General features: G+C 42.9%; 1 protein-coding gene across 4 annotated transcripts in view; it reads left to right on the top strand.

The window, feature by feature from the left end:
• Window positions 1–26,842, top strand: part of sardh (sarcosine dehydrogenase) — a 51,984-nt gene that overhangs the window by 5,592 nt on the left and 19,550 nt on the right. For all 4 annotated transcript variants that reach the window (XR_005078262.1, XM_037117966.1, XM_037117965.1 and 1 more), the window contains 11 exons: window positions 1,012–1,135; window positions 1,738–1,838; window positions 4,169–4,273; window positions 8,136–8,265; window positions 9,611–9,697; window positions 14,891–14,981; window positions 15,172–15,313; window positions 21,869–21,952; window positions 22,108–22,221; window positions 22,683–22,821; window positions 26,484–26,597. Coding sequence is in view for 3 of the 4 variants with exons in the window: in XM_037117966.1 (XP_036973861.1) it covers window positions 1,012–1,135; window positions 1,738–1,838; window positions 4,169–4,273; window positions 8,136–8,265; window positions 9,611–9,697; window positions 14,891–14,981; window positions 15,172–15,313; window positions 21,869–21,952; window positions 22,108–22,221; window positions 22,683–22,821; window positions 26,484–26,597 (1,231 nt within the window). In the remaining variant the exon portion in view is untranslated. The remainder of the gene's footprint in view (window positions 1–1,011; window positions 1,136–1,737; window positions 1,839–4,168; window positions 4,274–8,135; window positions 8,266–9,610; window positions 9,698–14,890; window positions 14,982–15,171; window positions 15,314–21,868; window positions 21,953–22,107; window positions 22,222–22,682; window positions 22,822–26,483; window positions 26,598–26,842) is intronic.

Raw genomic sequence — 26,842 nt, 5'->3', positions numbered from 1 at the left:
CGTTTCCCAGGGCAGTGACCATTTGATGTTTTGTTGGAATGTAAATGTCATCCGATCTCCCCTCCCGTAAACACCTCAGGCAAAGAGAATTGTCCCGCATTTGACGTTCTGACCTGTTCTGATACTAACACCACCCCCACACCTTAGGTAAAGGGGAATCTCCCCTCTTGTACACTACAACACAGTGTAACTAAAAGCTTTTACAGCCATTTGCATGGGACTCGAGCTTGAGTTCAGTTTTGCATACTTTTCTGTATGCAATATATCATGAACATTGCCTAGATGTGTTAAATCCCACTCATAAAAGTTGCAAATATCTTTAAAAGAAATGCTTTAGGATGTGAAGTTGCACTATGTCCTTTTTTGGGGAAAAAAAATGAATGGAAACCAACTGTCTTTAAAGGACAACACAAATTTCAACACTGAATATTATGTATACGAACAGTTTGGAGCTTTTATTTCTTTACAAAAAGTACATAGTGCACCTTTAACCTTTTGTGTTTAGTCATTTTGATGCCTTTGTTTACATTTGGAATGTAGTTTTTAAAGATTTCTATCGTGTACAAAGATCTGCTGTGCGACCTGTCACTCCAGCTATTTAGTGCTTCTGCCGAGCTGCAGCTTTTTGGGTGTGACACAACATCGACTGCGTAAAAATAGCACCCTTATCTGAGCAATAGAACCTAGTGTAGATAGCCACGCCACTACCTGTTGTACAGCTCGAAGTTAATGGCTGTTTCAAAAGAATGAAGTCCCGAGTGGCAGTGAGTGTGTGCAACACACAAGGCCACACACCACAAACTTTCTAGCCTGTATAAGAACTGCATATTAATGATGGTCGGTGCTTTTTAACAAAAGCTTTTTTCTCACAGCTTCAAAGGGGTCAGATATTATTCCGCTGGTTTACTGTACAACTCCTCTATACGTCACATCCAGGGGTGTAATGGAGCAGAGCATGTATCGTCTCCTTGTTGCATGTTGAGTAACTCCACACTGTCCTCTTTGAATCAGGTGATTGAGAACTGCCCTGTCACTGGCATCCAAGTGCGGACAGATGATTTTGGTATAAAGAGGGTGAAGGCGGTGGAGACCTCTCATGGGACTATTGAGACACCTTGTGTGGTGAACTGTGCAGGTGAGATTCAGAAAACGTATAATCCTGGAGTCCCTAAAGAGTAAAGGTTAAACACATTTTGGTTTTATTTGACACGGAACGTTTTCTGACTTAGTGTAACTGTGAGGTATTAGCAACATCTTGCATGCATAGTGTAATGCAGATACCCAGAGATGAACTTAATGTTTACTTCTAGTCATGAATAGGGAGAAGTCGAAAGCTTGCAGGCAGAGAAGAACAGGCTAACTTATCTAGACAGGGTTAGGCTGAGCAGCAGAGGACCAGAGGTAACAGGAAGCTGCAACACTTAGGTTTGAGCACAGTAAACATTTTGGCAGGGAATGATTGAAAGTGGCTTAGTGTATATACATACTACAGACCTAAGGAAGTGGTATCAGGTGTGCAGGTAGACAGGGGTAGATCAGGTGATGGGGAACAGTGGGGAGTAGAGATACTGCTGGGCTGGAGGGATTGTCATGACAACCTGAAATGACAGACGTGAGCACAGTACACGGGGAGAGTCAAGACTGTCACCAAGATTCGGTACAATGTTTAAGGTGTTTTCGCCCAAGATGCATTTACTCAGAATTGTATGGCATTTTCTGTCTGTGCGTTACATGCAGGGGTGTGGGCCACCAAGCTGGGGGAAATGGCCGGAGTCAAGGTTCCTCTCATCGCGATGCATCACGCCTATGTGGTGACAGAGAGAATTGAAGGCATACAGGTAGGGCCTCCATCTGTCATATCTGACCTCCATCTGTCATATCTCTGTTCATAGTGAACAGTTCAGTGAAGCAACAGAAGAGCTGTAAAAGCGTCTGTAAATGTCTTTAAACAAGTTTCTGTTATGTGGTCATAAATGTCCTTTGATGTAACAGTTTAAAATGTTTGGGGGACTTTTTTATACTCAAACATTTCACCATTTCTAGAGCTTGTACAGTATGAGATGAAATGAGACAGTATAAATAAGCCTGATGTTTATAGCATCTTACAACTTTTCAAAAAGAAAATATACATTGCCACTATTCTCCTGGGACATTTTTTTGGAATATGTCATTATTAATTAAAAGGTGAGGAGGAAATTCTAATCAGAAGACAAAGATCTTCATCAACTTTTATATACCTAAACTAAATAAACCCTCTTCTTTTTCATGACTATATAAACAAACTGACCTTAAAGGACAGCACAACTTCATACTTTTTTTATATGTGGCGGACCCTGCCGCCTTTCTAGCTTCAAACCTTGTTTTGGGGACCATATTTTTTTGTCTGAGGACAGCTTGTTTATTTAGAAAATAATTTAAATTGTGTTATTAATCACATCGCTCATTAATATTATGAATACCAACATCTTGGGTTTAAATTACTTCTCCAAAACTACATAGTGCCTCTTTTAAAGTATATAACTTGGATTATACTTATCATTTTTGCTTGATTTCTTCATCTGTCTGTATTCAGTCTGTGTGACCAGCAGAGGGCACTGTGGCATGTTAGATTTCCACCTGTGTTCAGGCTGTTGTCAGTGAGTGTTGGAATGAAATGTGTGTGTGCTTGTTTGTGTAGGAGAGAGAAGGGGATTGTTCTGTTTGCAAGCCTTAGTGCTCATAACGTGTGTGTGTGTTGGGGGGGGGGGGGCATCATGGGTAGGCCTCTGTATGCAGATGTAACACATGTGCTTGTGTACTTGTTCCACTGTCGCTCTGTGGTTGTTGACATTGTGTGTGTGTGTTGTTTGTGTTGTGTATGTTGGATTTAGTTATTGTACACAGGCCTAAATGCGCTCATCCTCCAGAGGCCGGTGGTTTTGGGCGGACTGTCAGCGCTATGTAGTTTAAGAGCAGCTTAACCAACATTACTGCGACATCACGTCCAAAGACATCAGCCCACACACAAAATGACACACTCGGATGCCGTCAGGAAATCTGCTCCCACGGGGCGCGCGACTCGTCAGATCAAACATCTCATGCTGACCACACGCCTGTGTGTGTGTGTGTGTGTGTGTGTGTGTGTGTGAATAGATGTGATTTTCCCCTCTAGAGGCTGTGGTGGGTTTAAATGTATCAGTGCACAGAGATACGGAGTGTGTTGAAATCCAGCGCAGAGTATTGATCACATGGAGTGTGTGCTTTACTCAGCACAGGGAGGGAGAGAGAGGGAGCGAGCACTTTGTTTTTTGTTTTTTGTTAAACGTAGTGCGCCGTTCTCCAAATGTCAGCTTGTTCACTGGTATTTTAAGTTTTGTACCCAGAGAGCCGGTTGACTTTCGAAAAGAAAATTGCTGGCGATGGAATGAATGCAAATGACATGGCATACTTCAAGTGTAGCTATTCGTTAGACATTTCTATGAGAATGTTTACTCGAGGGGATGAATGCTCCTCTCTGCCGTGCCATGAATGGAGATTTCATGGTATGTCAGCAGCTGCCATACCATACGTAAAGAACTGCTATGGCTCGTTAAGGTATGTCGTGGTATCTACCGTTGGTGCTGGAAAACATTTTATGGTTGTTATGTACTGTATTGTATATCCTCTACTGTACATGGTGCCACTGTGTAAAAGGCTGAAAAGCTTTGAAGACCATGTAAGAGTCAGAAAATCAGCTTTTTTATTGCAAGTTAAACAGCTTGGTGAGTTCCTGTTCCTCAGCAAACTTCCCCCATCTTTATAATCTTCTTCTTGTGCAGAAATCAAACGGGCACTATGTAGTTTTGGGAGAAGAAAATCAAACTCACAAGAAACTTTTTTTTTTTTTCCCCCATATCTGAATAATTATGGAAAAAAGGTCCCCAGAACACTGTTTGAAGCTAGAAAGTTGGCAGGGTCCACCAAACACAAACAAAGTCAAACAGTGTGAAATTGTGTTGTCATTAAAGGTCAGTTTGTTCATTCAGTCATGACAATGAAGAGAGTTTGTTTAAGTGTAAAATGAAATAAAAGAAATAAAATAAAGAAAACAGTTAATCCTCCTCTTTGTGTGACGGTCAGTCTACCCATCAGGTTGTTGCTGTAGCACATTGTGCTTGGACTAATTCATGTTTTTTTTCACTCTTCGCAGAACATGCCGAACGTCAGGGACCACGATGCATCAGTGTACCTGCGCCTCCAAGGTGACGCCCTGTCGGTTGGTGGTTATGAGCACAACCCCATCTTCTGGGATGACGTAAGCTTGGAATGCGATTCTGAATCGTTAACAGTCTCATTCTGTCGATAGCCTTTGAGACTCTGAAACCCAAAGTATTGACTGTCTGTGTGAGGGGCACCACGCGCCCGTCTGTCTTGTCCGACATGAAATCAAACACTTCACTTAGGAAGGCGAATAAAGTTTAATTCTGTTTATGTACTTCTCATTCCCTCTGTCAGTTTGACCTCATCTCTTATTAAGTCTGTTTTACTTTCCCTAGTCATTCATTACTTGCTGCCGTATTAGCTTGGAGGTCAAACTGTTGTCATAACAGGACTCATAAAAGCGTGTGTGTGTGTGTATTCACTACTCTTTTCCCACAGTGGTGGAATGAATATTGGAATCCTTTGTTCTGTAAAAGTAGCAATATCATAATATAGCATTACTTGATTGCAGGTAAAAGTGCTGCATTGAAGACTTCAAAGGAGAAATATTTTGCCAATTTCCAAGTTAATAATTTTATCTTGAGTTACTGCTGGAACAGGTTTACAAGCTTTATTGCTCAAACAATACATCAGTTTTCTCATAATGTCCATAGCTGCGGCTCTGTATTCCCCCTCTGTCTTAAAGAGGGGGGAGAACATAATGTTACCTTAGCGTGAAGACTGGAGGCGGCAGAAACACTTTCCTTGGCTCCGTCCAAAGGTTAAAAATATCACGTGGAATAAAGCTGACTAAATATATCTCTTTATATCTCCGCACATAAAGTAAATGTATCATTCAAATTGAACTGAATTGTCATTGTACAACACCAGATCATAGGATGGACATCCAGCTGTCCTTCCCTAAGCTCCAAAAAAACCCTGCACAAATGAATGAATAGAATAGAAACTTCTATGGAAATAGATGACTATTAAATTCAATACTTTCCAGTTCAGACTAAATTGTATGTGCTTTGCACTGAAGGCAGTATTTATTAGTATTGAACAACTGAAGCACTACAACTTCTTTCATTGCTTCGCCAAAGGACGGGATTAAACAGTGGCACGTTTTAAAAGAGGTTGTCACATTTATAAAAAGACATTTTCCGAAAAACGTACCTAGCTTGCATTGTGCTGTCATCCCTGGTGAAACTCGAGTGTTTTATTGCCTGCACGCCAGATATTTCATCGCTAATAGGCAGATTGATGAGCGTAATACAGGCACCGAGGGAGATAAACCCATGGATTCTTAATGACTTAGCGCCACCCACAAACCTTTTCAGCGCCACGACTGGTGAAAATCTCTTTTTATTGCAGCATTAAAACCCAAGCGTTTCCGCGAAAGTTCTGAAATTACAAAAAGGCTGTGAAGTCAAATTATTCAAACGGCTCTTTGGCAACTCTAACAGCGATCGTACAGGCGGTTCTTTCTTGCACACGCTGACTCTAAAGAGGTTCTTGACTTTAGAGATTGCCCTTTTTGTAAAAGCCTCGGAACCCACAGGTGGTCTTGGTCTTAATGGATGTGCACTTTTCTCTCAAAGATGGGTTTCTGGGAACAGTTTGTTACCCCGGGCTTAAAGGGTGTGCTCTTACACGAGTTACGTTACTGTCTGTTCATGTTAAAGGATAGGCCTCATCAAAAATACCTGGAGTCGTAAAACTTCGATGAAATTACCAAGCAGAGGATGGGTCCCAGTTTTTTATCAAAGGCATCGATCCCAAATGTAAGTTATAGATCTATATTTAGAAAGTCTTTATTAAAGGGTTTTTGCAGGACACCGATAGTATCTTCTTGCCTGTCAGACTTCATGACTCTCTCTCTCTCTTTCGGTCTGGCGACAGACTCCTCGCTGGTTTTACATTTTAGAGGATCTCTTTGTGCAGAAGCGGCACCTTTTGTTCCCGTTCTGCAGCCGAGCATCGCTTTGATGTCTTGGGGCGGATGGAGGAAGAAAGAGGAGATACAGAAAGGAGAATTAGCGGGTAGACGGAGAGAATAGTGGATGCCTACTGAGTGAAGATGAGCGGGATCGATGGCTTGCGAGGGATTGAGAGAGTGCCGAGTCCCGGACAAAGAGCGCCGCTCCCTCAGATACTCCAGTTTGAGTGTCAGCCCTCCGTAATAACGTGGAAACTCTTTGTTCACATGAAAGCAGCCACCGTCAGCAGGCACATCCCCATAACATTTAAGTCTTAATCTAAACCGAAAGTGTCAATGCTGACGCTAATTGTGAAACCGCAGGAAGTCCTTTCTCCTCCTTTCTCAAAAGAATCACTTATATTGAATATATGTGACGCTCTAGCCATGATACGTCTGCAGTGACTTGGAATGACCGCCTACCTGAGGAGCGGCAATTGCATTTTTGCCATTCTACAAACATGACAGATAAAAATGCTGCACAGGGCGTAAGCTAGTGTGCAGGGCTTTTTAATTTCAGCACCCTGAGTCAGTCTGATTAGTGTGGGAGGGGGAGAGTTTTAAGGCGAGGGCGGTCCTCGTTGCTTGGCATGAGTTGTAGGAGCTAAAGGCTGCATTTCTTCTGGCCCGGACCAAGGAGGAGGGAGTTACAGAAGTCCAGATGGGAGCAAATTAAAGCTTGGACAGGGAACTGAGAGGGAAGGGTCTGATTCAACAGACGTTGATTCTGTGGGGAGAGAAAGAGTTGATTCAACAGATGCTACAGGATTGTGTTGCCCTCACATGTGGCGACTTGGACTGAAGTCTCAAGTGCTTGTCAACAGTGATGAGGAAGAAAAGGGAAATGGAGCACATCTGTCTAGATGTCATTTGCTTTGAGGGTCAACAGTCCACTGCAGTAGTGGTGGTTTATTCGGTGAGAGATGAGTGAGAGATGAGTATGTCAAATGTCTAAGACCTCACCAACAGAAGCTCCTCTCTCCCACGGAAAACACTGCTCCTGAAACACCTCGTCAGTCGTCCTGCCTTCAATTCTGTGACTTTGTGACATCACACTGTCCCCATGTCACACATTTGCATAATTTAGTGCTGCTGCACAGGACAGTATGAGAAGCTGATGTGTTTTTTGAGCATTAAGCATGTCAAACTATTACAGTAGTAACCCAAAAACAAATTCTGATCCTGAAACTGAGCATTTCTCCATTAAAGGTGATTATGTCATTATTATGTCGATGACTTGTTGCTGTTGCCCTGATGTAGCCAGAAAAATTGCAGATTAAAACCTAAATGTAATAAAAACCCAGTACAATGATACACAATCTTCCAGACAAGCTCTTGTTAGTGCTTATTGCTTGCTTAAGGGATCTTTAGTCCATGATAAGTCAGTAATTAGCATTTTCTCTTTATTCTATTCACTCTTTCTCTGTGGAAGATGTTTCCCTTGTAACAGCAACCTGTTTACGAAGATGGGTGCGTCCTTGCAGAATGATAAATAATTGACTTTAAACATAAAATCTGTGCGAAAACGTGTTTTAAAAATCTGAGCATTCTTTTCTGAAGATGCGTAGACCTTAAAAACGATGGTCTCTAAATGGGCAGTATTGAGAAATAAGCTAAAATAATCAACAGAATGTGAAGAAATAATCGTTTGGACAAATGTGTAACAGAGAGGTTAGGTTGCTAACCAGCTAGCTCCAGCCCCTCCCAGTCTAAAGCTACTGTGCTAGCATGTAAACACCAACGCACATTTGGTCCCCAAGCTCCCAGTATGGGCAGCTAGCAGCATGGCTAATTGAGCCACCTAGCTAACGGCTGTTACAGTGAGAGACAATTAACAGTTACTCTGGTGACACAGTATGCTGCTCCTTATTTGTTTTGAGTATGAATTCGACAGGTGGGCAACTCTTACATACTGTCCCTTTTTAAAAACACAGCAAGCTATCTTTAAAGATATCATACTTCTCATTTTCCATGTATTTGTGTTTGGTTTATTTCTCAGGTGTCTGATAAGTTTGCCTTCAGCCTGTTTGACCTGGACTGGGATGTATTCATGCAACATATCGAGGGCGCCATAAACAGAGTTCCTGATCTGGAGAAGACTGGGATCAAGTCCACCGTCTGTGGACCAGGTACACACACACACACACACGCACATAAAAACAGCAGTTCCGCTGAAGCATCAGCTATTTGCGGAAATCCTTCAAAATCCTTCTCGCAAATCTCTTTATGCATTACAGCAGGGAACAAGCAACTTTCATGACACTTGTTAAATTGGACACATTCTAATTTAAAAGTGAAATGTATCTGTCTGCGAAATATCTCATGCTCCGCTCCCATACCGCGCTGGCTCATGAATACCTAAACTAGCTAGCCGCGTCTCATGTTTGTAGAGGAGATTGTTTGATTAGCTCAAGCCCGGCTTCCTGTGCAGGCAATATCACGTTGCGGTGGTTGAGTGAGCCGGTGTGTAACTGTGCTGCCTGAACAGATACAGAGTCCATTTTGAATTTTTTTTCCGTCATCACGGTGCGATGCAGCTGTTGGTGATAAGTCTATGAAGGAAATGACAAATTGAAACATACATTTACACAAATAAACATGCAAATGGATGCATGGCCAAAGGGAGTAACGAAACGGCGATTAAAACATCTTCTCGTGACGGTAAGGAAAAATAAATGAAGGCCAGAAAGCAAACTGAGCTCAGAGGGTGATAAAGGTCTGATAAAATGAAAGAGATAAAAATGAGGATTTAATCAGAGTCCTGTCGCTGCTGCGGTTCATCTCCTTGCCCGTGACCTTTTACTCTAATGCTAGCTTTTGTTTCGTTTCAAGTGTTGTGTTTACACGAGAAGCGCAGCGTGTTGAGCACTTTTCACAGCGAGTCCTCAGCCGTCTCCTTGGGGAGGGAGCAGAAATCGCACGCCGTGATCTGAGTGTTATGGGTTGCATGAGCACTTGCGTCCTTGAGAGGATAGATGGTAGAATTTTTTTTTTTTTTTTTTTCAATAATGCACTTCATCAAAAGGATTGTTTATGATATAAGGTTGCATTTCAGCAGATAAGATTAAAGGTTAAACTTGTTTTCTTGTAGAAAATTCAGGTTGTCAAGGGGAATGTGGCTGAACATGTTGATGTGCGTCGTGATACATGAGCGTGTGTGTGAATTCATATGTATATATTCCTAAATTACTCGGAAACAAAATCAATATCAACTCTCTAGCCTTCAGATATTAAATTATCCTTTTTAATCTAGGTATTGTATGTATGTGTTGCAGATGTCCGCAAATAGCCAAGCTAACAATCATCAATAGCACAGTAAGATGAGACTTAAGATATGGATGAACCACTAATAATATCATTAGGTGCGGTATTATTGGGGGAAAACATGTCCTTACCTTACCTCTCTGGTAAGTCGGTGTATCTTACATTTGCTGCCACTCTCATTTACACAGTTGTCTCTCTGTCTGCTCCCAGAATCCTTCACGGCAGACCATAAGCCGCTGATGGGAGAAGCCCCGGAGGTCAGAGGTTTCTTCCTGGGCTGTGGCTTCAACAGTGCTGGTAAGTGAAGGAAAAAAAAAATCGAAAGAAAGGATTGTAGGAGACAATGTCAAAGAAACCAGAGGGAAGGAAGTGAGAGGAGTGGGGAGTGCACGGGGTTGAGAGGGAGTGTGAGATTGCAAACATCGTAATCTTTAACTGAAACGAGCAGTAGCATCGCTCACGGCGGTGCGCTTTTCAAACACTCCAGGGTGTAGAGCTTTCCCGTGGGAGAAGCCACGAAGCGGTAGAAGTGTGATAGTGAAGCGAGGAAGGTCAAAGAGAGCGTATGGCACAATAAACAGGGAGAAAACAAGTGGTGGGAGGGGAATCGGCCTAAGAGTGTTTTTGACCCCAGTCATCGCCGATCTCTGTGGACACTCTCAAGGCACAAATGAATAATGGAGTGCTTCTCGTATCAAGTCTGTCCTACAGAACACACACTCATGTGCACAAACAACAACCCGAGTCAAGAATTACTTTCTTACTAACTCCATTAGCGTACCTTTGACATCAGAGTGTGAGTATCTCGGCAATCTGTAAAACCAGAGAGAGAGAGAGGGGGCGTAAAGGGTAAAGTAATCTGCATCTGACGGACGGTTAAGAGAAAAGCCTTCTTCTTTTTTTCTGCTTAAGAGCCAAAGACTTGACTGGAGCTTAAAAAGTTGCCCCGATAAGAGCTGAGGAGGTGCGCAGAGGTGGAGCACTAATGAGCGAGAACAGTGTTATCACCGCTCACGTAACGCACTCTCCGTCTGCCGTCTTCTGCTTCTCAGCCGTAGTTTTTGTAAGCCGGATGATAGTTTCTCCCTAATTACTGATCGGCCGTCGCTTTTCTCGCTCTCTTACTACCCAACCACTTATCCCTGAGTCACTCTGTCCGTCCGTCTGGTCGTAGGTCGGTTAGTGTCTTCTTACCCATTGTCATGTTAACAGGGGCTCACACACTTCTGTTCCTCCGTTATGTAACTCATACAGAGATACATAGCGCCTCATATCTGTTTTTATGTTTGTTTTTTTTTCAGTCAACAATTGTTAAATGTTTAATCAAGATGAGAACAGATGGATGAATTATATTAATGAAATAATACTCCAGACTGTGACCGTTAAGTCACATTTCGCAATGATTTTTGGAGAAAATGTGACAAAAGTTTATTACAATGAGCAAAACATGTGTGCCGCACTTTTTTGATTTCTTGAAATCATCGTCATTTATCGTGTGAAGCACCAGTAGCAGTTTTGCACAGGTAACGTTTGCCTTGGACGTCAATCATCCACTTACTCAACATAGATGTTTATTAAACCTCCCAAGACTCTTAAAGTACTTTTTCATTCTGTGATGTTTTCCTCTCAAAAACAACAGAACATCGTAATTTCTGTAAATTGTCTATTTATTAGCAAATGATTTTCAGTATAGCATCAACAATATTATTAGGATGGAAATACTTCGAATGTGTACCATATTAGCCATTAGCTAGATCGTTAGCATATTCACTAGTTTTGCATAAGCTCATCCAATAGCTATCAGGATAATGTAGATATCTACGCATTACTTTGCATAAGCTCACTGGCCACGAGTTTAGAAGGAACCCTCAAGCTTTTCAAGTCTTCACTTCACAATATTTTCTTAAATTTGATATAAATTATTCTTATCTTTAACTGAAAGGCATGAAAAAAAATCAAAGCGTGTAACTGAGTCTGATGGCAGCTACATTGTGCATTTTTCTTTTTCCTTTATATGCATTTTCAATTGCAGCATTCCCATCTGAGCAGAGCCATATAAAATATTACAGCCCTGTCGTCCCCTAGTCTTAGTTCCAAAGTTTCATGCTGGCTCCAAGCTCATTAAAATGGGCCTAGCAACACCGATGTATCGCACCTGGTTACTGTGGTTTGATAATCAGGGTTTTTTTTCCCCCAGTCATGCACAGTAGGTATTCTCCAGATGCCTTCCACTAGTCCGACACACACACAAACACACTTGCACTCAGCATGTACACACACACAAACAAAACATCCTAGCTGTCATCAAAGGAGGAGCGTGGTGATTGTCTTTCCCCTGTGCGTCTTCATCCCTTTTGGCAAGGGGACGGTTTTCTGTCCATCTCACTCCATCGCACAAAAACCCATGCACACACGCAAACTCACAGCTTTTCTTTTTTTGGCTCAAGGCAGGACAAGACAGGGCGGCTAATTCAGACACCATGGGGTCAAAGTTGACGGATTCAGAAATCATTGCGAGCTCTGTAACTTTTTAAGCCTCCAGTTCTCTTGTTACAGTTGTTGGATTTCATTTCAGTTTCAAAGCGTTCAGGGAACTCTGCTGACTCTTACTCAGTTGTATTAGTTGCTTAGCAACTTTAGGTTACTTATTCTTTCTTATCCTGGTGTCAAAACCATCATGCTGAACTCTTATAAGTGCATTTATTTAATAATGCATTATCTGTTGTGATGATGGCTCTTTGATTGCGATTAACTGCTGCACCTCTTATCCACCTTGCTCATAATTATCATAATAAGGACCTTCTCAGGTATTATGGCAAGCTGAGGCTTTTCATCACATTAGAAGGCACAGAAAATTGCCTGTGTTTAAGGCAGAGCACAATGAAGGCATCAGAAACCACTGGCTTCACTGACTTAATGGAGTTAGTGACACACACAGCAAAGAGTGTGACCCTCTGAAGCTGAGATGTGCTGAGATAAATGGAAGGGTTGATGGTGATGGAGGCCGGAGGAGAGGAGCTAGTATGAGTAAGGGCCTAGGACACATTTCAAAACTCCAAAACACACTTTTGTTTATACATAGGTAAAAAGATATAAAGTTATCATGTATTCATATTAAATACTGGTGAAACAGTTTTGGTTTGACATTTTGAGAGACGGTTTGCTTTCCTTTCAAGAAGAGAAGCAGGATTGATTCAAATCTGTTCTGTCCATGGATTGAATAGTTTAACATTTCAGAGAGAAAATGATATTTGCAAATTAGATGAGGAGGTCAGTAGCACTGTCATGTACCAATCTACACCTACCAGCAGGTTGGCTTCATTAAGCGTGAAGACTGGAAATTGGGGGGAAGAAGCTAGTGTTAGTTAGTGAGCTGCTGGTAGAGATGCTGGTAAGTTGATTTTTTTTACTTCTGGATGGGGACACGCAGGCTGTTTCTGCCAGTGTCTTTCCAGTCCAATTTCCTCAAATGTCCTGTTTTTTTATGGTTAAAGTTGACTTTTTCACGTAATGGGTCTTATTTGTTTAAGTCGTACATGAGAAAAACATTTCAAAATGTAAATGTGTTACTACACAGTTGAGTGTAGTAAATATGCGCAAGTTGTTAGGTTTGGTACAAACCAAAACCTTTTGGTCACAAAAAACATCTGACAACTTTTTGATTCTACGCATAAGTGCCAGGCAGACAGAAAATGCTGTTGTATGTCAAGAAAAAACTACAACAAGTGGGCATGTTAAAGGTGCAAAATGAAAGAAATGACCACCCATTGATGGGACGCATATCACCAGATATGACTTGTAGCTACTGCTAACAGCTAGCTACCTTAAGCTAGCTAGCCCAGTTAGCTGTGCAGCTAGCTCTCCAGGGCTGGAGCTCGGAGTGGGTTTTAAGAGCCAGGATTTACTCGGCCTAGCTGGTTGGCATGCTAACTTCCAGAGATAATGTATCTGGAACACAACACGCTGACGTCTTTGACATAACGTTGTCTCATTCTGTTGACAACTTTAGTTAATTTTTTTAATTCTCACATATTGCGCCTATTAAATACACTGAATTCCAATCAAAAAAATCCAGAATTCCAATAAAACTTCAAAAAAAAAAAAAACTCTGATAAAAAAAGGTATTTTTAGTTAAAGTTAGCACTGATTTGCCAAAGAAGTCACCTGTAATCAAAATGGCTGCTATTATAGAAAAAAGATATATACAATTATGTATGTTTTTCCCATTTTTAGAAGCATTTTTTTCCATTGCAAGTGGCATCACTGTAAATGTCACAAGATTGGCAGAGAGCAGGTATCCTAAAAAGAATCTGAGAGTAATGAAGAAGAGAGTAGAGAGAGAGAGGGAGTGGTAGATAGTGTTCCAGAGAAAGGAACAAATGTTTGCCAAGCTTAACTGAACAATAATAGAGCGAGACACAGATAGTGGGGAGAGGAGAGGGGGAGGCACGGAGGCAGAGATGAGGTGACGACCAGACGAGTGGAAGCACAAGCGCGAGGGTCCACACGCAGATGCGCGCTCAGACATCAGCGCGGTCAAATCGGGTGACATTTATCAGCGCCACCTCGCCTTGCTGGTTGTCTCGGAAGAGCTCCATCATTCCCCGGCCACCCTCCTCCCTCTGTCCCTCCACCCCTGCTCCAATCCATCCACCCATCCTGCCATCCAAAGGTCCACCCAGGGGTTGGCCCCCGAGTGACAGTACCCACAGATGAGTGAAGCAATGGGGAGAGGGGATGCTGTGAGATAGGGAATTGGGGGGGCGGGGATGAAGGAGGGTTGCAAGGACACGCTGGCCGTGCTGCTGCATAGCGATGTTGCAGAGTGTGTACGACAACACACACACGCGTACACATGAGGTATGCAAATGAATTGCAGCACAACACAGGAAGGGGGTTGCTAAAAGGGAGCAGCTCATTAACCCAGCCGTTTTTGGGGACGGGATGCATGAAATATTGAATTGCCTGCGCTGGTTTGTTGGTGGAGTTGAACGAAACAGAGCGCTGCAGCCGATGAGGTCAGATTGCTCGGGGGCAGCTGTGAGCAAGGGTCAAATGATGGAACAAAGGTCAAAACAATCCTCTGTAGGTCACATGACATATACAGGCTTGCAGCAGAGGACAGCAACCGCTGTGCTCCTCTCCAGATTAATGAAACGTCCAGACAGACCATCAGTGGGAGAGGAGAGGAGAGGAGAGGAGAGAGGTCCTGTTTTTTGTTCAGATTTCCCTTTTATTTCCCAACTGTGGTTTCTGTAACCGTAGATCCAACTATTTTTGTGCAATCACTGTATAATTTCCTTCATAAATTTGTCTGACAATACTGAAACATGACCAAATCCAAGATTCTGAAACTAGCACCAAAACACGGGTAGTAAGGAGTGAAAATGTGCATTTTAGATTTTTAGGGCGAACTGTTCCTTTTTAATGTTGTTTCTGTAAGGGTCTGAACGTGATTATTTCTGCGTCCCATTTGTGTGTCTTTCTCAGGTATGATGTTGGGTGGCGGTTGTGGCAGAGAGCTGGCACACTGGATCATACATGGCCGCCCCGAAAAGGACATGTACGGTTACGACATCAGGTACGTCGGTGCACAAGAATCTGAGCGGCGGCAGGTAACGCAGGAAGGTGTGGTTTTGAGCCTCCAATTGCCATTTTCATCAAAAGGGAGCAGGAACTGGAATAATGATGAAGCTTCAATGAGGTCTGAATGATTGTGACTTTTACTGAGGGCTAATTTTTTTGAATCCCCCTCTCCCTCACAACCTCAGGCGCTTCCACAACTCGCTGACGGACAACCAGCGCTGGATCAGAGAGCGGAGCCACGAGTCTTATGCTAAAAACTACTCGGTGGTGTTCCCCTTTGATGAGCCGCTTGCCAGCCGGAACATGAGGAAGGACCCCTTCCATCAGGTAGACGAGCGGCTTGATCTTAAACGCAGCCCTTTTGAAAGAGTTCAAGGCAGCAGCCCTGATGCGCGTCTTTCCGGTGTGAGTTAGTCAGACTCCTTTCAAATGTGATGAGTCACAAACGTGGAGGCGCCACAGCTTTAATTGGCCAAGAAATTATTAATTTTTTGTGTTCTTTCACTTTCCACTTCTGTAAAATTGCTTTTGCGATTACAGAAAAAGAACCCTGGACAGATTGTGAATTCATTTTATAACTATTCTATACTGACACATTTTCAAGGGTTCCCACAGGCCCTTAAATTATGATTTAAAATGAATGAATTTGGGGGGGATCTTGCGTTAATCACATCCTGAAGTCTGTTGTTGAAAATGCGAATTGAGCGCTTCACAAGGAAATCCACTGTCTAGCAGCATGATCTCTGATGGCAAACAAGAGAATCCTGCTCTCTGTGTATTCATGAGCAGATAGAACCGCCTCTTTATTGAGTTCTCTGTCCTGATTGGATAACGTGGGTAAGGACACCAGAAAATGCCTTTTCTCTTTTACTGCATGAGCAGGCATGAGCAGGGGGGAGGAGAGATATAGGCTGCTGATGCAACACTCTATAACAGTGATTACTGTTGGAATGTAAAGCTGATAAACACTCATTTTACCAAAAAAACTTATCACTCACGGCAGCTTTAATACAGGAGCCCCTGTAATGTTAGTAAATAGGCTGCGTTCTGGCACGGCACTCTTCATTCAAGCCTCTGTCTCTTTGATTAATTGTTGTCTTTGAGCTTGTCTAATGAATTTCAGTGTTGTTGCAGTTATTAATCTTGATGCATGTCTCAAACAATGCGGTTAACTCCTTGAGTTTTGAGAATCAGGCCTGGAAAGTCTTATTATATAACATTTAAGAAGGTGTGTTAGTGTGTGAAGGTGTGTTATTGTCTGAATTTTCACTCATTTCTTCAGAAGCCTTTGTGTGCTCCCGTGACAGATAACTACTTCCACCGGCGGCTTTCCGTTTTCCCGGGTGCCTTGCAACTGCATGACTGACCGCCGCTGCCAAAACAACTAGTGTTATGTCATAAATGCTAAATTGTTTTTAAAATGAGCTCAGGAACAACATGTAGCATTGTTGGTTGCCACAATTGAGACTAAAATATCCCGAAAGAGAGTGTATGTTCCTTCCATTGCGTCGATAAAAAGCCCACGGAACCCTGTCTTCATCATTTCTCCACCTATTATTGACATTACTATAAAGCATGAACAAAAGCATATGTACTTTTCAGCAATAAAAGCACAATTACTTCATGTCCTTAAATATATTTAATTGTTCCAATGTTTAAACAATAGAACAGAGATATTTGGGTTTATGAATACCTTCCACAGAATAGCTGCTGCATGACTAACCCAGCAATGCACAAGCAGCCGCATGTCTCCAAGACTCCACTTTCCTTCAGCATCATCCACACTGTATGTTTAGCTTGACTGACACTCTGGCTGGGCTCCACTGCTGCCCTCAGACATATAAACTCAGTGTGTTTCTTCAACAGTACTTTCCCTATTTTGTTACCGTGCAGGTAGTTGTATGCTTCTGTGCTTTTGTAATTGCGTAACTCTTCACCGTCAACACCTTCAGAAAATACAAGATAATTAACTATGTCAGTATAGCTAATGTTGGGTCATTGCTTCAGTGAGAATTGACGGGCGAGGCGCTGTTACAGAACTGTCCTCATGACCTTTTAAAACATCCGTACTATGTTTCCATCTCCGATTTTTGTCCATTTTGTCACTTTCTTTGTGTTAAAAGCCATTTTTTTAGAGCGAGCATGACAGCTACACTAGCGTAAACACCGAGTTCAACCAGTTCAACCAGAAGAGCATAACCAACCTCCACTATGAACCATGGGTAAACTCGAGAAGTCCGGAATAAGGTGAATAAAATTGGTTAAATATCAAATATATGGGGATGGACATATTAACAACTGGTATCTGGAGTTCCTGTTACTTTCTCCATCATCAGTATATTCATACGTACAGTATATGTCTCATCTCCCTGGCATTATGTTACAGGGACCACATTCATATGTACACCTCCTAGATCTGATACATTTAGCGTGACCTTGTCTCTGTTGAAACAGTGTTGGTTAGGTAAGCAGCACTTGTATTTTCTGTGAAAAGGTGTAGGCAGCGCTGTGTGTACCCCTCAGGACTCAGACTGGCGGACACCTTTTGGCTCGTGTATGGCTGAGGGGGAAACTTTTTAGACTCGTATTGACGAGGTGTTCCTGGCGTAGGTGAAACCAGTTCACCTCTCTTAAGTCACAGGAGCGTCAGATGCCTTTTGTCTGACCGGCCTCATCCTTAATAACTTCCTCATATTTTTAGAGGCTGAGTGACTCACTCCTTTTTCGCCTTTACCTTTTGTGAGTTTTCTCCTTCAGCCATTCATTCCTCTCTCAGTGTTTGTCTACATTCTGTATCTACCCACGGCCTTCACTCATGTGTCTCTTCGCACCAGCTTTTTTCTGTTTTTTGACGTCCTCCCCGACACAATTTCCTCTTCTATTCATATTCCTTCCCCGATTACCGCGGTCGCTGCTGTTGCCGCCTTTGTTCCTTTTTATTGCGATCTGTTTTGTTTGAGAGAGAAAAGCGCTGCAGCTGTTTCTTCCCTTCAATTAACCCCCGTAACCTCGGCATCTGATTGGATAATTGGGGACATTGATGTGGCAACGGAGCAAATCAACAATCATCGTCAATAAACAATGCTGCTCAAACCCAAGGTTGTGCTGGGCTTGAACGCCGACTGGAGGGCTCTCTAGTCGCTCAGATTCGCGCGCATGCCTTTGTGTCTGTCGTTGAATATTTGCCGAGCGTGTCTTGAAGTACCGTTGATGCGAGTGTTTGCAAAGATATCATCTGTCAAACTCTGACCCCGTCTCTTCCGGTGTGTTTAACTCTCTGTCTGCCCCCCCCCCCCGCTCGCTCTCCTCCTGTCCTCTCCACTCAGATTTAGAGGCAAATGGCTGATTCATGCAGACAGCAGTTAGCAGTGTAACTTATCCCCAGCAGCTACATTTATTTATGTGATCTGTGCCAACACGATACACTAAGCTTTCGGTCTCCGACGTCTTTCAGCTTCGTTTCCCTGCTAAGCCCAGCACAGACTCCTAATGGGCATCGCCACCATATTTTATGCATTAACGACCCACTTAGTCTTGCTTTCCCCCGTTCCAGGCTTCATTTACCTTTTAACCGTTGCAATTTCTACCGCCGCTCACGCATGCAGGCCTTCTTTCAGAACGGATTACTGTCACACAAGTGGCATCAGCACTGTTGTTGATGTGTTTTGTAGATCACGTCCGCCGCTGTCTCAAAGCTTGTTGTATTTAGCTTCCCTCACACCTTTCATGCTTAATTAACAGGCTTTTTCTGAAGGACTTTGTACATAATAAACAAATGTTGGATTGATTATCTAATTCATTTCTTTTTGGATTAGACCTCGGCTGCTGTGAACTTTGATGACTAGCTTTTTGATGCAACAGGATTAAAAAATACAACTTTTAGATGTGTTTTGGATGGGCTTGAAATTAGTGTTCAGTTTAAGTAATCTTCTTCTTTTAAAAAATCAAAATAGTTTTTGGCTAAAATCAGGAAAACAAAGGAAAAAAAAGGAAAAAAAGCTTTAAAGGGTAACTTCACCACTTTTACACATTAAAGTGTTTTTACAGGTCTAAGGGAGTACTGCTGCATGTATGAAAAAAATTGTTTAAAGCCTTTCATGATTCTGGAGGAAGCTGCATGTAATCGAATAAATTGCCAGTGACATCACTCAGTAGCCAAGTTGCATTGTGGGTAGTGTAGGCACCAGGATTTAAAAGACAGTCCACTGGTGGACTCATAATGGACAGGTTAAAAGCAAATGAACAAAAGAATCTGGTGCCTACATTACCCACAATTTATCTATTTAATAGGGCTGGGTAATGTATATGATACATGTTATTATCTTGATATGAGAGTATATACTGTTATATCATGATATGGCAAAGATGTTGTCATTTTCCTGGTTTTAAAGGTGTTATTACAGTCATGTGATGTCATTTTCATTACCAGTTACATAACTGATCAGCATTTATCACAAATCTAATCATGCTAATGTGAGAGTCTATATAATCACCCCTCCAATATCATCATAGTTTTTAGCACAATCTGATTTACGAAGTGCTTTTGAGGACTGTAAACAAACTTTGATGGCTTATATTGGTGAAGTTATCCTTTAACTTCAGCATGATGCAAATAATGCTGTCGACGTCAGTTTATTACTTCTAGGTTTTCTAAAGAGAGCTTTCCCTGTTTCAATAGCGTCACACAAGTGACGCATGATGCACGTCAAACGACACGCACGCCTCCTTTTTTAAGGACTATAACACCCTCGCAGCAAATGTCAATTTTCTCATCAACTCTCCAGAACAGAACCACAGATCAGCTCACCCTGGTAGGTACTGTGCTATAGGAATCCACTGACGCACGCAGTCATGTTACAGTGTGACGCAAAACTTTTCCCTCACTTCTTGTAAAGTGTGGCATCAGCTTCAAATCTTCAAATAGCCATATGGTGACTGTTTGCCATTTGCCCGAATTGATCACAAGTATGTACATATACGCTGATGGAAACCTTAATGTGTCGGCACGCAGGGGTTATTTTCAGGCATCTGTGGCAGATCCAGTGCCCTTTTTGTCCAACGCAGACTTAATTCCTTACCGTTACAGCTTTTCTCCAGGCAGGACAAAAGACCTCACTTTGCACAATGGCAAGTGCAGGGTCAGGTGTTATCATGCCAAGTATAATCATGACACCAGGATTTTACGCAAGCGCTGAAAAGACACAAATAGCTGCTGTCAGGTAGACAGAGCTGTAGCTCAAAGGAGAGAGCAGTCCCTTTGAGACAGGGCTGGTCCAACCCTCGGCTGCGAGCCCATTAGACCCCTGCTAATCACTCATCGAGGGCCATCACCTAGCAACTAGCCCTTCTGCTGTTGGAGAGCCTGAGATGAATGTAGGGATGGTGGAGGGAAGACGAAAAAGCCTAATTATTATTTCTTTTTAAAATGAGCCTCTGTTCAAGATACAAGCTCTTGTCCCTAATCACGACTGCATGTATTATGGCTGAGAGCTACTTAAAGAATGAATAAGAAGCTGCCCCTGAGCAAATAATGAGACCGTCTACTTTTAGGAGGCAGTGGAAGATTATTTCAGAGCACAAACAGGCCATCTCCGACACTGCAGCTCACACGTTTTCTCCACCCCGGTAGCGCGGATGGTAAATATAGCTCGGTGTGGGAAGTTTTGGCAAGAGACAGCTAGTTGCCTGCTATGAGCAGAGCATAGCAGAACATACCTACCAACTGTGGGCGACTGTCAATTTTAACAAGGAGGGTGGTGAGGGTGAAATATCTTATTTCAAGGCTGGTCAGGAAGTCAGGAATTAACAAGCGCTCTGTAGACGCAACAGTTTGTGCTAAAAGAGGGTTTTTTAACCATCATTACTCATCCGTTCCCTCCACGTTAGATTGATTTCTTGTATGATATTTAATGTCTGCCAGCAAGTCTCACATAAGAACTTTATAAGGTGATGACATGTCGACGTTGTTGGAGCTCCCTCCCCCGCTTCCAGGTGGCCTCAAAAATCAATTAGTGCGGCTTGGATACTAAAAAGCAACCGGGAAAATTCCCTTGAGTAATGATGCAATCGATTGCAAGGCAGAAGTTGATTATCTGGGAAATCGTCCTTGGAAACTATTTGGAAAATATACTTGGGAGGTGATTGGACAAACTGTCTGGCCTAACTTCAACAAATCATATCAACAGAAGGAAAGCTCTTGGGAGCTATTTTAACAGATAACCACGCTTTCCATTGAGAAAAGCCTTCAGTGCTTTTCTTTGCTCTTCTTTCAATGAAGAATTGTAAAATAACTGATGATGTGGCAGCATCTATTCCGACCTCTTGATAAACGGCCATTGTTGACCTCAACAGTCCCTTCTCTCGCCAGGCGTCACCCAAACCATGCCTGTAGCTGCCAGTAGCTCCTCACAAGACGCTTATTGGTCTGAACCACTGTGGTTTGGCCACAAGCACACATCTCGAAGCCTGGCAAGATGGATTGGTGATGCCACATGATAGTTCCTGAAAGCACCGCTGTGCCCGAGCACAGCCGCACAGAAGTGCCAGCATGCCTGGAAACTCTTGTTTGCCTCGTTTTGTTCGCGTCGGCTTCGATGCAGTGTGATTGCAAATTGCATCATTAGGCTCAGCAGTCGTAGTCGCTCCAACTACTAATGTGCTCAGTTCTGTGGGATATTCAGACTGAAGCTGCTGAATGTGAGAGCAAATGCACGGCTTCACATTAATATGAAAATAGGCTTTTAAATGGGAAAAAAAGAGAAAATCTTAACTTCTTAATCGTCTTAACTTTGGTGCAGTGATTCCACAGTGAACCACCTCATGTGTTTGTTCTCTGCGTACCGATCTGATCTCTTTGTTTGTGCGTGCGATTGTTTGTCCTAGGTGCTGACAGAGCAGGGCTGTGTGTTCCAGGAGAGACATGGCTGGGAGAGACCCGGCTGGTTCAACAAAGACGGGCCTGCTCCTGTGAGGAACTGCACGCATACACACTGCACAATATTTACCTCCACATGTTGAATAATGGACAATACTGAAAGAATCTGGCCCAGTCCTTCGCTTTTCTCAAAAATGCTGATAATTAATTAGCCTCCCATTGTTTGTCTGTCTCTTTTCCTGCAAAGGTTATAGACTATGATTACTATGGTGCTTATGACATTAAGAAGAACACAAACTACAAATACAACGAGTTGCTGGGCAGAGAGTACACCTTTGACTTCCCTCCGCATCATGACGTGGTAAGTGTGTTTTTTATTTTTTTATTGAATTACGTGCAACTTCCTTTTTCATGACAAACAAAAATATGCCAAAAGAGGGTCACCAGATGAGTTTAAACACTCTGATGGCTCCCTGGAGGAGAGAGAACATGTGTCCTCTTGGGAAATAACAATCATGGACAAATGACAATGATGACAGAACAGTCAGTGAGGTTTATGATGCGTAAAGCGCATATAAACTACCTCAGCAGCTCAGGGGACGCACCACAAGGGGAGAGTCATCAACCTTGACGTCGAAAAACCTCTCCATTAGTTCTCCCCTTGATTTCACACCCCCGATGAATGTTTTCCTTCAAGGATCTGGCTCCAAGTACACACACACTCATCTTGTCATGTTTGGCAAAGAGAGGAAGACAATTTTACTTAATGTCAGAGTCTGCGTTAATTGGACGTGTGTTTTTGTGTTTTTCCCAAAAATGCAGATTAAGAGCGAGTGCCTCTCATGTAGACACGGCGTGGCCGTGTTTGACATGTCCTACTTCGGAAAGTTCTATCTCACCGGACCAGATGCCAAGAAGGCGGCTGATTGGCTGTTCACCGCTGATGTTAACAAGAAGCCGGGTCGGTTTGCTGAAGCAAGCGCGCACACATGCACACTCACACACACGAATGCGGACACAGATGGGAGAGAAGATTGACAGAATGAAGAGGGCAGAAAGATGGATCGAGGGACTGAGCAAGATGCCAGCACATTAGCAAGACGCTCCGCTTAGCCACAAAATCTCAAAATACCACAAATACAGAATGCCAGTATGAAGTGTCTCAGAGGTTATAAGTTCTAAGCGATGAGAAAGGAGTTTGCATTGCCAGAATTGTGTCGTAACTTATCAGAAAAATGAAAAGCCTGTCATCTTCTGACAGGTGTTCCCAGAGGTGAAAACGGACAGGATTCCAAATGCTCTGACATTCATTTCACAACGCTCCTCACATTCATACTTCACCCACTGTCAGTTTTCGCAACCAAACAAGATATTTCCCCTCTGTGTTGACACCAACATCCGTTCAGGTCTGTCTTCCGACCTTTGAGGCTTGTGTGGAATATGAAAATCTGTGATTCTGGAGACTCCACCTAACAGATCTGACCCACCGACACCGAATGAATTGGCAGAAAGCTTGAACACACCGTTTGACCTGATTTGACCATCAGGACGGACGGTAATACTCAACTGAACAGCCAGTAAACCTACACGCAAAGTTACTAACCTGTTTGCGGACGTATACAAACTAGCAGCTGTTACTTTTTCCTTTTGCTGGAATGTAGCTAGTTTAATGCCCTGGCTTGGTCGACAGTATTTTGCACTGGCACCGTCACTACATCTTGGGTAGAGCACCACCCAAGACGAATGAGATTGGTTTAAAGACATGCAAACAACCAGAGCATCCCCACCCCCCACCCCCCCATTCCGATATGAGACCTTTCTCCAGGGCTGACACAGTGCCGGGGAGATACACTATATTACCAAAAGTATTCGCTCACCCATTCAAATGATCAGAATCAGGTGTTCTAATCACTTGGCCTGGCCCCAGGTGTATAAATTCAAGCACTCAGGCATGCAGACTGTGAAACAAGACATTTGTGAAAGAATGGGCCGCTCTCAGGAGCTCAGTGAATTCCAGCGTGGAACTGTCATAGGATGCCACTTGTGCAACAAATCCAGTCGTGAAATTTCCTCGCTCCTAAATATTCCACAGTCAACTGTCAGCTCTATTATAACAAAATGGAAGCGTTTGGGAACAACAGCAACTCAGCCACGAAGTGGTAGGCCACGTAAAGTGACGGAGAGGGGTCAGCGGATGCTGAAGCGCATAGTGCAAAGAGGTCGCCGACTTTCTGCAGAGTCAATTGCTAGAGAGCTACAAACTTCATGTGACCTTCAGATTAGCCCAAGTACAGTACGCAGAGAGCTTCATGGAATGGGTTTCCATGGCCGAGCAGCTGCAGCCAAGCCACACATCACCAAGTGCAATGCAAGGCGTCGGATGCAATGGTGTAAAGCACGCCGTCACTGGCCTCTAGAGCAGTGGAGACGCGTTCTCTGGAGTGATGAATCACGCTTTTCCATCTGGCAATCTGATGGACGAGTCTGGGTTTGGAGGTTGCCAGGAGAACGGTACATTTCAGATTGCATTGTGCCAACTGTGAAATTTGGTGGAGGAGGAATTATGGTATGGGGTTGTTTTTCAGGAGCTGGGCTTGGCCCCTTAGTTCCAGTGAAAGGAACATTGAATGCTTCAGGATACCAAAACATTTTGGACAATTCCATGCTCCCAACCTTGTGGGAACAGTTTGGAGCGGGCCCCTTCCTCTTCCAACATGACTGTGCACCAGTGCACAAAGCAAGGTCCATAAAGACGTGGATGACAGAGTCTGGTGTGGATGAACTTGACTGGCCTGCACAGAGTCCTGACCTGAACCCGATAGAACACCTTTGGGATGAATTAGTGCGGAGACTGAGAGCCAGGCCTTCTCGACCAACATCAGTGTGTGACCTCACCAATGCGCTTTTGGAAGAATGGTCAAAAATTCCTATAAACACTCTCCTCAACCTTGTGGACAGTCTTCCCAGAAGAGTTGAAGCTGTAATAGCTGCAAAAGGTGGACCGACATCATATTGAATTCTATGAGTTAGGAATGGGATGGCACTTCAGTTCATAGAATGAGTAAAGGCAGGTGAGCGAATACTTTTGGTAATATAGTGTAGGTTTGGGTATGCGAGTTTTTAATTAAAGCCTGAAATTGACCTGGTTTATCAGAAGTTATTGTATTTATTATTTATTAGGAAGTTATTTACTGAGCAGTCTCAGAATAGAGCACCAGATCAATGTTTTGATCATTAGCGTTAAATATTAATTTACAGAATACCCAATGAGGATTTTTCTTCATCACTTCTACAGACTAAAGAGTACATTGTCTGTACTGGAGACTTGTAGCTATCAGAAGCTATCTGTAAAAGTACATGTAGGAGGGAAAAGGGAAAAAATACCCGTGCTGAGATGATAAGTGCCAAAGGCAGATGGATAAAAAACAAATATAGAAAAGATAATAAGATCCAGTAGTTTAAAAGCCAGGGAGAGTTGGTTTGACTCTCAAACCTCCTCTGACAGCTTTTTGCAGTCTTTCTCCTTTTGGACAGCTTAGAAACCTACTGTAATTAAGGTGCAATATTCAATTGCTGGAATAACCTCTACTTTCACTTTATTGTGCGCCACTCATTCTGACAGCAAGGTCTCACCCCACTTAGGAAGTTAGTTTCTTGAAAAAGAAAAAAAAAAAGTCTGACAATGCGCCCTCGGCCTCTTTGTCTGTCACTCTCCTTTTGGTGCTTGCAGTTCTTATTATACAGCTATTGGGGTGGTCACACTGTGGTCACACACTATAAGAATACCTAACATCTCAGCAGGCCAATTTGTGTTTTGCTCACACATTACACACATGATAGAACGAGGCTTGAACATCCAGGGGGCGGCTACCTATTAGCATGTCACCGCGGCCATCAGCTGCTTTCGCCCAGCGGATGACGGAAATGTTGTTATTTTGTCCCTTTAGTGATAAGCTAGAGACTTTATTCATCAGAAAATTATCATTATGATGTTGTCATTGTGAGTATCTTGAAGTGATGTTCTCAGAAGTCACATTCAATGAGGGTTACATTTCAGTTGTTTCCTTGGCAACACTTTTACAAAAAGAAGAACGTTCATATTTATTTTTTTAATTTTTTCAAAAACAGGGCTGTGTGGCGCATGAAACAGAGAAAAGCAATGAAAAACATGACAAAAAGAGGCAAAGCATTAGCCCGTCAAAGCAAGTGTTCGAGTGGCAGTTACACATATTAATGGAAAATGAATAAAACAAACACACAGAGAGTAAAGTTTAAAAAAACAAAACAGAGGTAAAAGCAGCTTTATACAAGCTTGCCGTCAATGACAATGAGATTATGAATGAATGCCCCTTTTAAAAGCCTTTAAGTTGTGAAAGAAGTGCGAGTACATGTGAGTGTATTAAAGATTCATTCTCATTAACACTGGCACAGTCACACAAAGGCTTCCAAACTGAATTACTCACAAAGACTCAGTTACACACAGAAGCCTGACCTCAGATCTGGGTTCATTTTTCACTCGGAGACTTCCATCGGCTCGGTTCCAGCAGACTGCACACTTTAAATTGGCCTACAAAGCCCGCCACGAGAATTAATTGTTCGTGTTGGTGTTTGTGTGCATTTCAGGCTCCACCGTGTACACCTGCATGCTGAATAAGAGAGGAGGGGCGGAGGCTGACCTGACAGTGAGCAGACTGGAGCCTGGTGCTGCCAACCTGCCCCTGGCACCGCAGTCCAATGGTGAGGAACACAGAGAACTGTGTGTGTGTGTGTGTGTGTGTGTGTGTGTGTGTGTGTGTGTGTGTGTGTGTGTGTGTGTGTGTGTGTGTGTGTGTGTGTGTGTGTGTGTGTGTGTGTGTGTGTGTGTGTGTGTGTATGTGTGTGTGTGTCTGCTCCACTGTTTATATCTCCTGCCCTCTCACTGTTATTCTTCTGTTTATCTCTCCATCAGCCATTGATGGAGAGATAAATAGATTTTTTATTCT

This window comes from Acanthopagrus latus, chromosome 12, assembly GCF_904848185.1.
Source record: "Acanthopagrus latus isolate v.2019 chromosome 12, fAcaLat1.1, whole genome shotgun sequence".
In the NCBI taxonomy this organism is placed as follows: Eukaryota; Metazoa; Chordata; class Actinopteri; order Spariformes; family Sparidae; genus Acanthopagrus; species Acanthopagrus latus.
Note: the sequence above shows the minus strand (reverse complement) of the source record. Positions and strands in the feature narration are given on the sequence as shown.